This window comes from Aquarana catesbeiana, linkage group LG06, assembly GCF_042186555.1.
Source record: "Aquarana catesbeiana isolate 2022-GZ linkage group LG06, ASM4218655v1, whole genome shotgun sequence".
NCBI classification, from domain to species: domain Eukaryota; kingdom Metazoa; phylum Chordata; class Amphibia; order Anura; family Ranidae; genus Aquarana; species Aquarana catesbeiana.
This window is the reverse complement of record NC_133329.1, coordinates 48,064,725-48,081,486: the sequence shown is the minus strand read 5'-3', so window position 1 is coordinate 48,081,486 and position 16,762 is coordinate 48,064,725. Positions and strand designations below refer to the sequence as shown.

The 16,762-nt window shown below is 43.2% G+C and overlaps 1 protein-coding gene across 12 annotated transcripts in view; it reads left to right on the top strand.

Moving 5' to 3' along the window:
* LOC141148375 (uncharacterized) overlaps positions 1-16,762 on the top strand; it is a 96,243-nt gene that overhangs the window by 24,591 nt on the left and 54,890 nt on the right. For all 12 annotated transcript variants that reach the window (XM_073635795.1, XM_073635806.1, XM_073635803.1 and 9 more), the window contains one exon: positions 1,753-1,953. In XM_073635795.1, coding sequence (XP_073491896.1) covers positions 1,753-1,953 — 201 coding nt within the window. The remainder of the gene's footprint in view (positions 1-1,752; positions 1,954-16,762) is intronic.

Sequence of the window (16,762 nt, the reverse complement as noted above, 5' to 3'; positions counted from 1 at the left end):
CATCCCTCTGTCCCATCCCCATGGCGTACCTATGTCCTCCTCCCATGGCATCCCTCTGTCCTCTTCCCACAGCGTCCCTCTGTCCTGATCCAACAACGCTCCTCTGTCCTCTTCCCACAGCGTCGCTCTGTCCTCTTCCCATGGCATCCCTCTGTCCCATCCCCATGGCGTACCTATGTCCTCCTCCCATGGCATCCCTCTGTCCTCTTCCCACAGCGTCCCTCTGTCCTGATCCAACAACGTCCCTCTGTCCTCTTCCCACGGCGTCCCTCTGTCCTTTTCCCACAGCATCCCTCTGTCCTCTTCCCACGGCGTCCCTCTGTCCTCTTCCCATGAAGATGAAAGGGCGGGTGTTAAAAAGGAAGGGGTGTAGTCTTGACAGGAAGGGGTGGGTCATATTTAAATTAGAGGCTGCATGAATTTAGTCAGGCCTAGGGCAGCACAAAACCTAAATACACCACTGAATTTCCCCCTAAAAAAATATCTGTCAACTGTCAGATCTGTAACAAAACATGGTCTGATCTATGCTATATATTGTTTTAATATCTAAAAGCCAGGGTTCAGTTCACTAGATTAACATAGATGTTACATGTTACAAATAAAGCCAAACCTTTTTTGGGGCTTCTGGTATAAAGGAAGAGAAGTTAGAAGCACTGTTATTTTTTGGTTTAGTTTTAGTGTGTCATCTAGTGTGTCTTTATGTTATTTTTTAAAGCTTTTTTCTTTTTAGAATAAGCCTCAAACCATTAGAGACTGCAACCAACCAACACTAACATTTCATGTACAATCTGTGGCATGTAAACTCCCCCTCAAAGTAAACCCCAAATAAAATAAAAATAACAGGGAAAGTTTTTGTGTCTTTGTGCAAATAAATTAACATATGCTATGGGGACTGATATCCGAGATCAACTTTATCTTGAAAAAAGGCCCTCTCAAACAGAAAAAGCACTGCAAAGCATTTTACAACTTTATTTGAGAAACACAGTAAAAGTTCACACAATAAAAAAGGGGGTATATAAAATAAAGGCAGATAAACAGCACTGTGAAAGTGTATCTACTCCATAGTTGGAAAAATCATGTGAAGGTTGCTTATGCACAGAAAAACAAACAAAACATAACACATACAAAAGAGCTAACACTTAGGACTAACAGACAAGTCTTTAGGACATAGCTAACAAAATCAAAACAAATGCATATACAGTAAAACCTTGGATTGTGAGCATAATTCATTCCGGAAGCATGCTTGTAATCTAAAGCACTTGTATATCAAAGCAAATTTCCCCATAAGAAATAATGGAAACTCAGATGATTCGTTCCACAACCATTTATTCATAAGTCTTTCAGTTTATAGTCCATATAAAAAGATCATAGCAATGTGACCAGGTTGTGTAACCATAAAATGTCCATCCACAAATGGAAGCCTCCACAGGGGGATTAGAAGCAAAATCCAGCAGGAGCTCCAGAGTATAAAATAGAAGAGATGCGCCTCTAAGTGTAGCAATATGGATACATTTAATAAAGGTAAAACATTTAGCAACTGTGTTATTGGCTGATTCAGATGCCCCTTATTAAAACATTTTTAGAAATCCCATTTTTCTCAGTATCAAACTTTTGAAATAATGGAGAAAGTCAGGAAGAGGCCAAATCCTTTTTTTTTTTGTGGCATATTTCTAATGTGTTACATATGATTTCAATCTAAGTGTTGCTGAAAAGAAACTTGGTATCCTAAAGTGTTTTGTGCATTTTTAAAAGCTTCTAAAAGAATGAGAGATATGCAAGTGTCTACCAGTTCTAAAGATGCAACCCCAAATGATGATACTGTATCAAGCTCTGAACCCCCAGCAAAGAAAATAAGACAAGAAGACGGAGATGTTCCAGGACAGTCACAGAACACTGAACAGAATGTGCATAAAATGGGAGGACCAAGTTCAACCCAAGAAGAACCAAAACAAGGTAACAGATAAATACAGTATGCATATTACATTACAATGAAATTACATTGATCTGCGTATTTTTCCTGATGCCACCAGTAACTGCTTGAGCCTCACTCTTTTCATGTTCTAGGAATTGCACATAAAATTCAACAAAATGTGGAAAAAAAGGGAGAACCCAAACCAGACATAAATAAATGTTGGTATTGAATGATGATGATGAAATGACATTGATCTGCATATTTCTCAGTCATACAGTGCAGGGCACAGGTTCTTTAATCATTACAGTTGGGTTATGTGTAGCTACCTTCAGATGATTGGATATTGGCAAAAAAGAAGCTGCAGGGACACCCCCCTATATAACCCCTCCCATTCCCAATTATGCTCAGTTTTTTGTGAGTGTCCTTAGGTGATGGACCTCCTACCTTTATTGGGAGAATCTTACCTTCTTACTATGAAGGTTTTCTCTCTCTATTTCTCTCTGATGGTGATGTCCACAAAGACGACTCTTCTATCAAGATTACAGCTGCACCATAGCCACTGTGGTTTCTAATGCGGCTCCTAGATTGGTTCCAAAGTTTTGGGGGCCATATCCTGACCCTACTAGATGGAATATGTGAGGTTGGTCTGTAACATTGCTGATATGCACTGGGTAAACCACTTCAGCCCTGGAAGAGTTTACCCCCTTCCTGACCAGAGCACTTTTTGCGATTCAGCACTGCGTTGCTTTAACTGACAATTGCGTGGTCGTGCGACGTGGCTCCCAAACAAAATTGATGTCCTTTTTTTCCCACAAATAGAGATTTTTTTTGGTGGTATTTGATCGCCTCTGCGGTTTTTATCTTTTGCGCTATAAACAAAAATAGAGCGACAATTTTGAAAAAAACGCATTATTTTATACTTTTTGCTATGATAAATATCCCCCCAAAAAACTATTTTCTTCCTCAGTTTAGGCTTATAAGTATTCTTCTACATATTTTTGGTAAAAAAAAATCGCAATAAGTGATTATTGATCGGTTTGCGCAAAAGTTATAGCGTTTACAAAATAGGGGATAGTTTTATGGCATTTTTATTAATATAATTATTTTTTTTTTAAATGGCGGCGATCAGCAATTTTTATTGTGACTGCGACATTATGGTGGACACATCGGACATTTTTGACACATTTTTGGGACCATTGTCATTTATACAGCAATCAGTGCTATAAAAATGCACTGATTCCTGTGTAAATGACACTGGCAGTGAAGGGGTTAACACTAGGGGGCGGGGAGGGGTTAAATCAGTACTAGGGAGTGATTTCTAACTGTCAGGGGGATGGGCTGTGTGTGTGACGTCACTGATCTCTGCTCCGATGACAGGGAGCAGAGATCGAGTGACATTGTCACTAGGCAGAACGGGGAGATGCTGTTTACATCCCCGCGGTGATCGAGTCCACGGGACCCGCGACCCAACTCACGGAGCTTGCCGGGGGCGTATGCCACCGCCGGCGCGCGCACGCCCACTGGCCTCCTCTTAAAGGACAACGTACAGGTACGTGATTTTGCCTGTACGAGCCCTTCTGCCGCAGTATATCTGTGTGAGGCGGTCGGCAAACGGTTAATCCGGGAGCACGAACCTTTGTGTGTTGTGCTGCACGTGAAGACAGGGCGCTTTACAGGTCCAGGGCTATGGTCTGCCTGGAATGGAGCCCTGTCCCTAAATACTCCGGCTGGGGTTTGCACATTGTGGAGGCAAGGCCAGGAGGGGTTATATCCCCTGTTGTTACAATACACCAGCCATCAATTAGTCAGTATAGGACAGGAGCCCTCATCTGTGGAGGTGTGGAGTGGTGCCACTGAACATCCTTGCAGCGGTCACTAAAGAGACCTGGGAGCACCAGGCCGATAACAGTGCCACTATGCCTGTGCACTTCCCCCCATGTGGTGCCCAGTGCACCTGAGCGCATTCTGTACTTGCACAATCTTTGCTTTTATTGGGGTTACTGCAGCTGTGCCATGCCTCTTCCTCTTTCCAGGATGGTACTTTGAATTGGCACCATCTCCTGTCTTTCTATTGTGGGCATATCACAGCGGTGGTACAGCATGCATTGGGTTACTGCTGTCTACAAATGCTTGGCACTCCCCCTCTCTCTCTACTTCCACTGAGGTTGTGAGTACCCCATGGAAAAATATTTTACAAGCTGGCAGATCTTAAGCACAAGTAAAAAAAGGTCAGGTGTGATTGTTGGCTCAAGCTCAGCTCTAATAGGGGTGGTAATTTATCCACTCAGAGCCCTAGCATCCTCTCCTCAGACTGTTGCCCCAATATAAATCAATTTTTTTTTTGCTGACCTTTCTGCCACTCCCGCTTCCTCATTCTTGTCCAGAGAAGAATGTTTTGCCACAATGTCAGATTTCATGGTATTTTTGGTCTTATCAAAGCCTTATGCCCTGTACACACGGTCGGATTTTCCAACAGAAAATGTGCGAACGGAGCTTGTTGTCGGAAATTCCGACCGTGTGTGGGCTTCATTTGACTTTTTCCATCGGAATTTCCGACACACAATGTTTGAGAGCAGGCTATAAAATTTTCTGACAACAAAATCCGATCGCGTCAATTCTGACCGTGTGTGGACATTTCCGACGCACAAAGTGCCACACACGCTTAGAATAAATTCTGAGACGGAACTGCTCGGTCTGGTAAAATTAGTGTTCGGAATGGATATAGCACTTTCGGCATGCTGCAATGTTTTAAATTGTTTAATGCAGCGCACTCTCTTCTTTATAATGTGAGAAGAATGAAGTAGTTTTGCTGCTCATATTCACACAGACTTCTCACAAACTTATTTCTTTATTATTTATCGTGATTTCATCAATATAATATTTTTATTTGTCACATCTCCCGAAAAAATAATATATTTTGGATGCTTTTAGATTAAATCTTTTTTTTTTTTGGATTTTGTTAAAGCCTGATCTTGTGTTTTATTTCTCTTTTTTTTTTTTTTTACTCCAGAATATTTTTGGGTGTGTTTTGTGTGATAAGTTACCACAACACCATTATTATCTTGTATTATTTATTAATCTCAAGGAGATTGCTTGGTGTTGGTGTCTCTTGTTAATTTGACATTGTATTTTAGAAATGTACCTGCCTCCTCACAAACAAACTGTCCTTTTTGAAGGAAAACACACATAGGCGAGTATAATTGAAAAAAAAGCCTTTATTAAGGGCTCAGAACCAAACAAAGAGGGAGGCAACGCTGGATAAACAGCAGAAATTGGCAAAGCCTTTTGCCCCCAGGGCACACATCAATTATTTTACAGCAAAATTGGTGGCCTGAGGAGTCCATATCTAAGGGAGTTCAATCTGGTCCAGAAGTCCAAGAGATCATGAAAGCAGCAGATGACATTTATGTCCCCAGGCTGTGGTCATATAAGAGCCTGCATATTTTGCCAGACCAGACTGAACCCAGGGCCATCACTCTCTAGTCTTCCTTACACGCTTCCTTCCCGGCTGTGGCTCTGGTGTTGGAGGTGTGGCAGGAGGAGGAGTAGGACCTGGAGGAGGAGGAGGACCTGGAGGAGGAGGAGGACCATGGGTGAGCTCACAAATGTGGCTTTGGCATGTGAGTTGGCCCCTCAACCCACCCCTTTTTTAGTGCTTCTAAAATGAGAAACTCACATAAGAGGCGTTGGCCCTCCTCCATTTGCTGCATTTTGCATGCTGTTAGGTCAGCAAAATCCTCTTCAACCCTGTGGGGTGTTCTGAGGGTCTCAGTAGCCTTCCAAAATAGGCCAAGTGCAGCCTCCTCCAGGTTACTCCTCTTCCTGCCACTTTTTCTTTGAAGGCGGAGGGGAGGGCAGCCTACTTGGCCAGGCCACCTCCTGGCTGAGACGTTCCTGTGTATGAAAAAGGGACATCGTTTTAGTTTTTGGTTCATCAATCACAATCAGAAATTAGTACTCCAAACTAACATATATTTAACATCATTAATTTGACAACCAGAAATATCTAGAAGAATGCTATACCTGGCTCAAGCTGGGCTCCTCCACATGTTGCTGCCTGGAAGGCCCAGGTTGGACGTCAGAAGCCTCAGCTGGGGGTGAAGGAAGCGTGGAAGGAAGAGCGGAGAGTGCTGGCCTGGGTTCAGTCTGGCCTGCCAGAAAATGCAGCCTGTCATAGTACCACAGCCTGGGGACATAAATGTCATCTGCAGCTGCTGATCTCTGGGAATCCTGGACCTTCTTGTGCTCCCTTAGATAAGTGCTCCTCATGCCACCAATTAGGATCTTCAAATAGGTGATGTCTGCCATGGGGATCACCGGCTTCACAAATTCCAGCAATTGATCCAGCGCTGCCTTCCTCTTTGTTTGGTTCTTATAATGTGGGTGGTTTACCTGCCACAGACAGGGCAGCTCCCTGAACATATCAATGAATATGGTGATAAAGTCCTGATCCTTCAATATATCCATTTTCTCTGAAAGACACAACACAAGACAAACCCTAATGTCAGGCTAAAGTCTCCTAATCTTGTCCCAATATAGGCCTCAAATTCTAAGATGTATCAGCCCAAGTTTAAATGTTACCTTCATTATCACGATCGGTGCTTCCGATACTCCTTCCTCCGCTCACAGATCGTACGTACGACACACGCGTGTTACGCTTTATATACACTGCACATGCGTGAAACTCCACCCGCGTCATTCTTTCTAGTCTATTCCCCGCCCCTTCTCGTTCGGCGCAGTAGGGGAAGAGCACATGGCGGAGAAAGAGCAGGTGTCTGATAATTACACCAACGAGGAGGAGGAAGAGGAGGAAAGCTCGGAGCCAGAAACGTCAGGATCCCGGAGGAAAAGATTTAAGGCATCAAATATGTCCTTTGTGGAGATGGTGGAGATGGTTGACTATGATGGGAAGTATGGACCTTACCCCAAACCCAATGTCAGAAAGGCCAAGATAATGGCGAAAGTTATGAAGAGTCTGCACCGAAATTTTGGGGCACGACGATCCAAGGATCAACTGAGGAAGTGGTGGTCGGACCTCAAAATCAGGGAGCACGATCAGTATAGAAGGATCAGGAGAGTGCTGCAAAAAAGTAAGTAGTTGTCCTGTGTTCCAATTCTTTCTTTTTATAACGTTTGTGCTGCTCCATGTGCTTTTCTTTATTACTGTTGTACAGTTTAAAATGGCAACTGTCATGTTCATGGACACATTATTCGTTCGTAGGAAACATTGTTCGATTGGCCTATAACACACCATGTTTTGTCCAAATGTAGTTCAATACATTTTTTCTGGCCTACTTCTCTTAAAATAATTTTGGTGTCTAGATGGGTTTGTAACTAGAATGAAATGCAAACTAGATTCTGTGTAAGGAGAGGACACTCAGCAGCTGTTTAAACATCTGGACGCTGGAGCACTAGTGTGGGACAAAAGAACACCCTTTTTATTTGGGGGCCCACCCAGGTGCTCCAGTGTATACTATAGGGGTGTCTCCATCTGTGAAGCTTGTACAAAACAGGTAAGTATTCAAGCTTGACAAAGGACAAAAATATTTCTTCATCTTGGAACTCTGCAAAAACAGACAATTGTACCCCACTTCCAAGCAAAGTTTCATATTCCTATTGCTGCCATCAAATATCTGTGTGCTAAGTATACCTACTATTTTTTTTGACATAGGGGAGAAAAGGCTCAGAGGACACCACTCATCAGAGGAGACAACAGACCCCCCACCTCATGAGGAAGTGGAAATCCCCCAAAGCCAACAGGAGGAGGAGGAGGGAGATGTGGTGGAAATTGTCACCACATCAGGTGAGTGTCTGCGACCACAGGCTCAGGTAAGAGATGGATGCCGGCATATTTATAATACATGGTTTGTTTGTTTTTCTATATGTTTAGGTGATCGTGATGTTGTGGATGAAGGTCATTTCACCAGTGAAAGTGCCCAGATCCTGATCGGGGAGATCATGGGCTGTAATAGGGACTTGGAAAACATCAAGCAAAACATCAATGATTCAAAACAAAATGAAGAACATCATTAATGTTTTAGGGAGAGTTTAAAACCACTTGAAATCCCTAATTATTTCTGCTTTTTTTCAAGCAAATATTTTTCACATTTTTTGACATATTCTGGAAAAGCCAAATTTTGAAGATGCACACAGTGTGTCAACATGTGCTATCTGCCATCACGGGAGATCAATGTATGCGTTTTGGGGGTGCAACCCCATCCTCAATAATAAAGTAGCTGAGAGGAAGGGGTTGCACCCACAAAACACGTCCATTGATCCCCCATGATGGCAGCTAGCACATGTTGACATTCGGCAATTTGTGTGCATCTTCAAAATTTGGCTTTTCCAGGGGTGACTTCACCCCATCTGCTGAACGCAATATCAAACACAGTTTATAAATACCGTATATACCCGAGTATAAGTCGAATTTTTCAGCACATTTTTTTGTGCTGAAAGTGCCCCCCTCGACTTATACTCGAGTCAAGCACTTTTCTGCAGCAAAAAAATTCTTTTTCCGAACTGAGTTTGGGGCCCCGTATCTCAGGGCCACTTAGTGCTAGAAACCTCAAATTTGGTATGCAAACCCAGTGGACCTAGTACTACAACATATCCAAAGCAGAAGTTCCTAGCCCTATGTGACCCCGAGATACGGGGCCCCAAAATCGGTCCAGAAAATGTCATTCTCTGCTGCAGAAAAGTGCTTGACATTTTCTGAACCAAATTTGGGGCCCCATATCTCAGGGCCACTTAGTGCTAGGAACCCCATATTTGGTGTGCAAACCCAGTGGAACTTGTACCATAACATATCCAAAGCTGTGGTTCCTAGCACCAAGTGGCCCTGAGATACAGGGCCCCAAACCCGGTTCGGAAAATGTCATTTTCTGCTGCAGAAAAGTGCTTGACATTTTCTGAACTGATATTTGGGGCCCTGTATCTCGGGGCCACTTAGTGCTAGAAACCCCAGCTTTGGAAATTTTATGGTGCTAATTCCACTGGGTTTGCACACCAAATTTAGGGTTCTTAGTACTAAGTGGCCCCGAGATACGGGGCCGCAAATTCGGTAAACTGTGTCTATCTGCAGCAATGTCATTTCGGGACCCTTTGGGTTCAGAGACCCTAAATTTTGGCTGCAGCTAGGGGACATCTAGGAACCCTTAACTACCGAGTTTGAAGTTCAGGGGACCTATGGCTGCAAATGGACACAGTGAGGCATGCAAATGGGCACAGTGATGCTGCAAATGGGTATTGTTGACCCTCTTTTCCACTTACAGTAGCTGTGCATTTCTCACCCTCGTCTTATACTCGGGTCAATAAGTTTTTCCCATTTTTTTGTGGTAAATTAGGGCCTCGACTTATACTCGGAACGACTTATACTCGAGTATATACGGTACTCATGTCTGATATTGCCTTCAATTTCTACAAAAGTTGAACTTTGTAAGTTCCAGATTTGTGCATTTCTTGTTGGTTTGAAACATGCCTGTTTTACCTTAAAAGGACATTTCTACTTTTATTAATGTGACCAAAAAATTTATTATACAACAAACATGTTGGTTTGTTTTAAAAACCTTTTATAAATGCACATGTGATTGTGCTTTGATTAAAAAGATTGATAATCAACAATGTGTGGCTTCTTCTTTCAATGCTCATAAACTTTTTTTGTCGTAAAATTGGTATTCTCAGTGACAATGGGGTTTTTTTCCTAAGGGCAAAGCCACTTTGCACTACAAGTGCAGTTTCAGTTCAGTCTCAAGTGCACTTGTAGTGCAAAGTGTCTTCGCCTTTAGTAAATAACACCCAACAGTGCTTTCTAATTTTACACAATCACGCCATTTTCAGGACTCCCCAAATTTCGGTCATGGTCAGCTAAAAGAAACGCAAGCAGTAAATGTAAGCAAATATTTGTTCAGTTTAAATTTTTATTTTATTTTAAAAATGTCTCAGACATTGTAGTGCATATTGATGGCCCCTCTACCCGCAAAGTATTCCATGTATCTTAGACGGACCTCACGGGCACTCAGGGGGGGCAAGCCAGGACGGCCAGCTTCAAGCGTCGTCAAGGATGGTTCATTGAGATTAATAACTCCGGCTTCAGGCCCAACTGAGCCAGCATAGTTCACAAAATTTCTCCTTAAAAAGTTGTGGAGAACACAGAAAGCCAGGATGATGTGATTAAGTTTATACTCCGCCATGAGTATCGGTGTAAGAAACAGGCGGAACCGGTAATTAAAAACCCTCTGGTCCGGGGTGAGGGTCCTCATAGGGAATGGTTGCATAAGATGGTCCCCCAGCGCAAACGCTTCATGCGGGAGTCCTTCCACATTGTCTTCTGGAGGTGGCAAGTCCAAGCTTCCATTCTAGAGATGCCTGTAGAACTCCATGTGGGCGATGACTCCACCATCTGACATCCGGCCATTCTTCCCCACGTCCACATACAGGAACTCGTAAGTAGCCGACACCACCGCCAACATCACAATATTATTGAACCCCTTGTAGTTGTAATAGTATGATCCCGAGTTGGGTGGTGGGACGATGTGGACGTGTTTCCCATCAATTGCCCCTCCGCAGTTAGGAAAGTCCCACCGCTGGGCAAAGTGGGAGGCCACAGTCCGCGCCATTCCTGTGGGTTGGAAGGAAACTGTGGAGTCAAACAAGAAAAAGAAAAATCATTTTGCACATAAACATGGAAAGCAGATTAGACACAAACATTCTTGGCCAACATCAGTATAACATTTTTTTTAGGGATTATTTAAAGACAAAGGTATAAGGTCCACCTATCAGATTCCTCCCCCCCCCTCTCATGGGCCATTTAAAAAAATGTATGGGGGGGAGATGTTTTGGACAGGTAACCCTCTGCACTTCATTGAGAGCTGAATGCCTAAATAATGTGTATTACTTTGGCCAGCCCCTCCTTACACTATTGGCAGCCCACTGGACAGGTAAGAAGTGTCATAATACAAAGATACAAAGATATAAATACACACTGTACACATTTTAGCACATTTGTACATTCTGCTATTACCTATCAAGATAAGAATAGGATCCAAAAACTTTCAACAGTATCATTTGAAAGTATTCAGGCAGGCCCTTGCACTACATGCTTTGGGGAATTCATCCATAAATCTGACCACAAAAGAGGTGGGTATAGTATGTACGGGTTTGGCAAAGTCATCAGATAGAGGATTGAGGAAAGATAGAGGATTGGTATCAGCTGAGTTAGCAGTTGGGGGGGAGGGAGGGTTCCAAATGATTTTGTGACCCAAAAAAAGCCTCTGGCACTCTGCCAGAATTTAAAGCACACATCACAATTTTCAACATTTTAGGGGGTGTTTGGGGTAAATCACTACAATGGAGCTGACAAAATACATTGTTAAGTGACTACATGAGGTGAATATAGGCCCAGGAGAGCATGCTGGGGAGGTTAGTGAAGGCAAATATGTATGACAGACAAAAAAAACCATTAGAATCCAGCATGCTTGAGGATAAAGGGGACATTCACAGAATATTACAATCATGGTAAGTAGGGAATGAGGAAAGAAATACAATACATTATCAAATATTAAATACATTAAAATGTGATGTTAAAGGATACAAATCTTACTTTAATATTGTCCTTCTGCAGGACCTGGATGATGGCAGAACAGGTCTATGGGATAATGATCCCCAGAGCCTGTGGGGAGATGCCTGTCGAGAACTTGAGGTCCTGCAGGCTTCTCCCCGTCGCCAAGTACTGCAGGGTGGTGACTAGCCCCTCCCCCGGAGTGATGGCTTGCCTCATGCAGGTATCCTGCCTGCTGATATAGGGGGTCAGCAAAGCCAACAAACGGTGAAATACGGGGCCGTCATCCAGAGAAAGTTCCTGAAATCATCAGGATTATTTCCACGGATCTCATGGAGCAAAGGCATGTGACAGAACTAGTCACGCTGGAGCAACCAATTCTTGGTCCATGAATTCCTCCCCACCCTGTTCATGGACTGGGCTTGTGTCAAAGTAAGAACCCCAACACAAAGCCCCCGCACAGCACGAACTCTATGATGAGTACGTATACGCAACATGGCTAGAAAACGGTCGGCTGCTCAGAACTAAGTAACAGAACGCACTGAAGAACAGCAAGGCCTGTGAAGAGCGACCTGAAAATCAGTAACAAACGAACAAGAACACAATGACAAGTGAATGGGAACTCGCTGCACGCACTGAAGACCAGGTACAAGCCCACAAGAACAAACTGAACAGCAGACATACGATCTGAAAACCACGAGTCTGAAAAAGCACGAATCGTCTCTTACCAAACTTTTACTAACACAGGATTAGCAAAAGGAGCTCAAAGGGTGGCGCGCTTAGTACTGAACTGTCCTTTTATAGTCTCGTTGTACGTGGTGTACGTGACCGCGTTCTTGGCTTTCGGAAATTCCGACAACTTTGTACAACCGTGGTTATGCAAAACAAGTTTGAGCCAACATCCGTCGGAAAAAATCCATGGATTTTGTTGTCGGAATGTCCATCAATGTCCGACCGTGTGTACGGGGCAATAGACAGTAGAGGACACAGTTGTGCTCCCCTAACCTATTCTCCTGAATCAGTCTTTGATTTCACCCTAGAGTCAGAAGCATTACCTGAGGAGGAGGTGGCAGTTGAGGATGATCTCTTTATTTCTGTGGAATCAGATCACTGTGACAAACCTGTTACAGATATTTTTTCCAAGCTGAAGGACTCCATAGTTTCCTTTATTGATGCTATATGCTTTCGCTTAGTGTTGGAGCAACCTAGGTCTGCTCACACTAGGGTATCTAGTATGGTGTCTCTTAAATTACCTAAACCAACCAAGACCTTCCCAGTCCACTCACTGGTAGCCTGTCCTGTATCTGGGTATTGGCTTCACTCAGAGAAGGTTTTAACTTCTACAAAATGTTTTACACAACAGTGTCCTATTAAGGAACGTTTCCTATGTAAGTGGATGTAGAGCCTGCCATTCCATGCTTAGTAAGATCCCCACAGCCCCTGTGGAGCAAAATGCCATGTTCAAAGGCTTGTAGACAAGTGCTTTGAAGTTCTCTTTTCCTTAGTGGCCCCTGCCATGCAACCTACAGTTGTTTCTATGGCCAGTGCTTTCTGGACTAAGTGCATAGCCCGAAATCCTAGCTCCATCCTTAGGGATGCTACTATTCACAATCAGTGAGAACTGCCACCTATGGTTTTACACTACTGGGTGAAAAGGCCTGGCAGATACACTTTGTCAAATCACCGGGACAGTTCTTCCCTTTATCCACATGCATAGGAATCTCTGGCTTAAATACTGGCCAGCTGAACTCCCATGCAAGAAACGCCTTAAGTGGTTATTTTAAGGTCTCTTCAAATGCCAGTTTTGGCCTTCCTTGCATAAGTACATCAAATAGATCACAAGGGGTTATGGGTAATCTTCTCCTCCAGAATAAAAATGCTTGCACTTCTACCAGTACATTTTCTACTCCTGAGTCAGGGAGGGTTCCTTTCATCCCTCTCAGGCCTTCAATGCCAGGTCTAAGATGGGAATGCACTTTTATAAGCAGCCATGGTCCTCCAAACTAGTCAAGGCGAGCACCAAAGCCTCTTCACAGTGATGGGGAACCCACATTTCCTAAAGTGGGGGGATGTCTGTAAGCCTTCTGGTCCAAGAAAATCTCATACACCTGGGTTCACAGTGTCATTTCCAATGGAGTCATTGCCTCCCTTCTTCCAGTGGATTTTCTGTTCTCAGTGGACATCTTGGATGCTTATTTGCACATTTCCATATTACGACCCCATCGATGCTATCTGCAGTTTGCATTAGGGGATCGGCAATACCAATTTCTCACCCTTTCCTGTTGGTCTGTTCACAGCCCCCTGGGTCTTCACCAAGGTCCTTGCCTCAGTTTTGGCTATGCTACATGCTCATGTTGTAGAACCTGGATGATCTCCTTTTAACCACTTCAGCCCCGGACCATTATGCTGCCTAAGGACCAGAGGTCTTTTTCCAATTTGGCACTGCGTCGCTTTAACTGCTAATTGCGCGGTCATGCAATGCTGTACCCAAACGAAATTTGCGTCCTTTTCTTCCCACAAATAGAGCTTTCTTTTGATGGTATTTAATCACCTCTGCGGTTTTTATTTTTTGCGCTATAAATGGAAAAAGACCGAAAATTTTGAAAAAAAATGATATTTTCTACTTTTTGTTATAAAAAAAAATCCAATAAACTCAATTTTAGTCATACATTTAGGTCAAAATGTATTCGGCCACATGTCTTTGGTAAAAAAAATGTCAATAAGTGTATATTTATTGGTTTGCGCAAAAGTTATAGCGTCTACAAACTAGGGTACATTTTCTGGAATTTACACAGCTTTTAGTTTATGACTGCCTATGTCATTTCTTGAGGTGCTAAAATGGCAGGGCAGGACAAAACCCCCTCAAATGACCCCATTTTGGAAAGTAGACACCCCAAGGAAATTGCTGAGAGACATGTTGAACCCATTGAATATTTATTTTTTTTGTCCCAAGTGATTGAATAATGACAAAAAAAAAAATATTTACAAAAAGTTGTCACTAAATGATATATTGCTCACACAGGCCATGGGCCTATGTGGAATTGCACCTCAAAATACATTCAGCTGCTTCTCCTGAGTACGGAGATACCACATGTCTGGGATTTTTTGGGAGCCTAGCCGCGTACGGGGCCCCGAAAACCACACACCGCCTTCAGGATTTCTAAGGGCGTAAATTTTTGATTTCACTCCTCACTACCTATCACAGTTTTGAAGGCCATAAAATGCCCAGATGGCACAACCCCCCCCCCCAAATGACCCCATTTTGGAAAGTAGATACCCCAAGCTATTTGCTGAGAGGCATATTGAGTTCATGGAATATTTTATATTTTGACACAAGTTGCGGGAAAGTGACACTTTTTTTTTTGTTTTTTGCACAAAGTTGTCACTAAATGATATATTGCTCACACAGGCCATGGGCATATATGGAATTGCACCCCAAAATACATTTAGCTGCTTCTCCTGAGTATGGGGATACCACATGTGTGGGACTTTTTGGGAGCCTAGCCACGTACGGGGCCCCGAAAACCAATCACCGCCTTCAGGATTTCTAAGGGTGTAAATTTTTGATTTCACTCTTCACTGCCTATCACAGTTTCGGAGGCCATGGAATGTCCAGGTGGCACAAAACCCCCCCAAATGACCCCATTTTGGAAAGTAGACACCCCAAGCTATTTGCTGAGAGGCATGGTGAGTATTTTGCAAGAAAAAACTTTTTTTTTTTTTTTCAATTTTCAAAACTTTGTGACAAAAAGTGAGGTCTGCAAAATACCCCCAAACATTATATATTTTTTTAAAGCAAATGCCCTACAGATTAAAATGGTGGGTGTTTCATTTTTTTTTTTTCACACAGTATTTGTGCAGCGATTTTTCAAACGCATTTTTTGGGGAAAAAACACACTTTTTTAAAATTTTAATGCACTAAAACACACTATATTGCCCAAATGTTTGATGAAATAAAAAAGATGATCTTAGGCCGAGTACATGGATACCAAACATGACATGCTTTACAATTGTTTTTAAAAGCCTTTAAAAGCCTTTACAGCTGCATTCTCAGGTTCCCTGTTGAAACAGGAGAGCCAGAGAAAAACACGGAAGACGATGGGGGGGGGTCATTCCCTCCCACGGCTTGTAAAAGCAGTCTAGAGGCTAATTGGCCGCTAGGATTGCTTTTACATGAAAGCCGACCGCTGGCTGAAAAGAATGATACCAAGATGATACCTAAACCTGCAGGCATCATTCTGGTATAACCACTCAAAGTTGTGAATGGCGTACCTGAAGACAAAAAAATGGTTAACAATAAAACACAGTAAATGGTAAAGTATAAAAAATTGCATAACTGAAAAACAAACATGATAAAACATAATAACAATAAAACATTGCAGAATAGAATACAATAAAAAAGAGCAGAACAATAGAGAGAGAATAGAGAGAGAGAGAACAATAAAACGACAACTATTTTTTTTATTTTATATATTTTTTATTTTACACTTTTTTGTAACTAACTTTTATTGGATTGTCAGGACAGGAGGGACAATAATAGCGGTGTCACGCCTATATCCGCGTTTGCTGCAGACACGACATCTTTTTTGGGGGGGTTCGTTGGGTAGGGGTACTCGGGAGGACATAAAGAAAATGCCTCTCATGCAGCCGACTGCATTTGGTTGGGGATGTGAATGGGGGAATTACGGGTGCTGCAGAAGTGGTGGGTTCCCAATTAGGACTGGCGAATGCAGCAGGAAGGGCATTATGGGCACGACGGGCCTGTGTTTGTCTTCTTTTTGGTGGCAGCGGGACACTACTTGTGCTTGCCACCTCACCAGCTTGAACTGCACTTATGGGACTCGCCACGTCACCAAGTGTTACTGCAGTGCTGGTTTGACTACGACCGGGGTGTACTAGGCCGCTGGTGCTTGCCAGTTCACCAAAGCTCTACCAAAAAAAACTGTTAGCGATCGCAGGGATCAGGCCTGACTCTGCAAATGCTGCAGTTATGCGTTTAGTGTTTTGTAAGTGACAGTGATCGATCGATACTGCACTTGGGTGGGCTGGGCTGGGCCGGGCGGAGGGGCAAAACGCAGGTGCTAGCAGGTATCTGGGCTGATCCCGCTAACACTGCGTTTTTGGGAACCCTAAACTGCTGGGGACGCCAGTATAGATCTGATCGGATCAGATATTGATCCGATCAGATACTATACCACTAAGGGAGGTGTACGGTGCGTGCGTGGGTGTTAGCGGTACTGGCACTAACCTGACGCTGCCTGGGGCTGGTGCTTGCCAGTTCACCAAAACGCTAC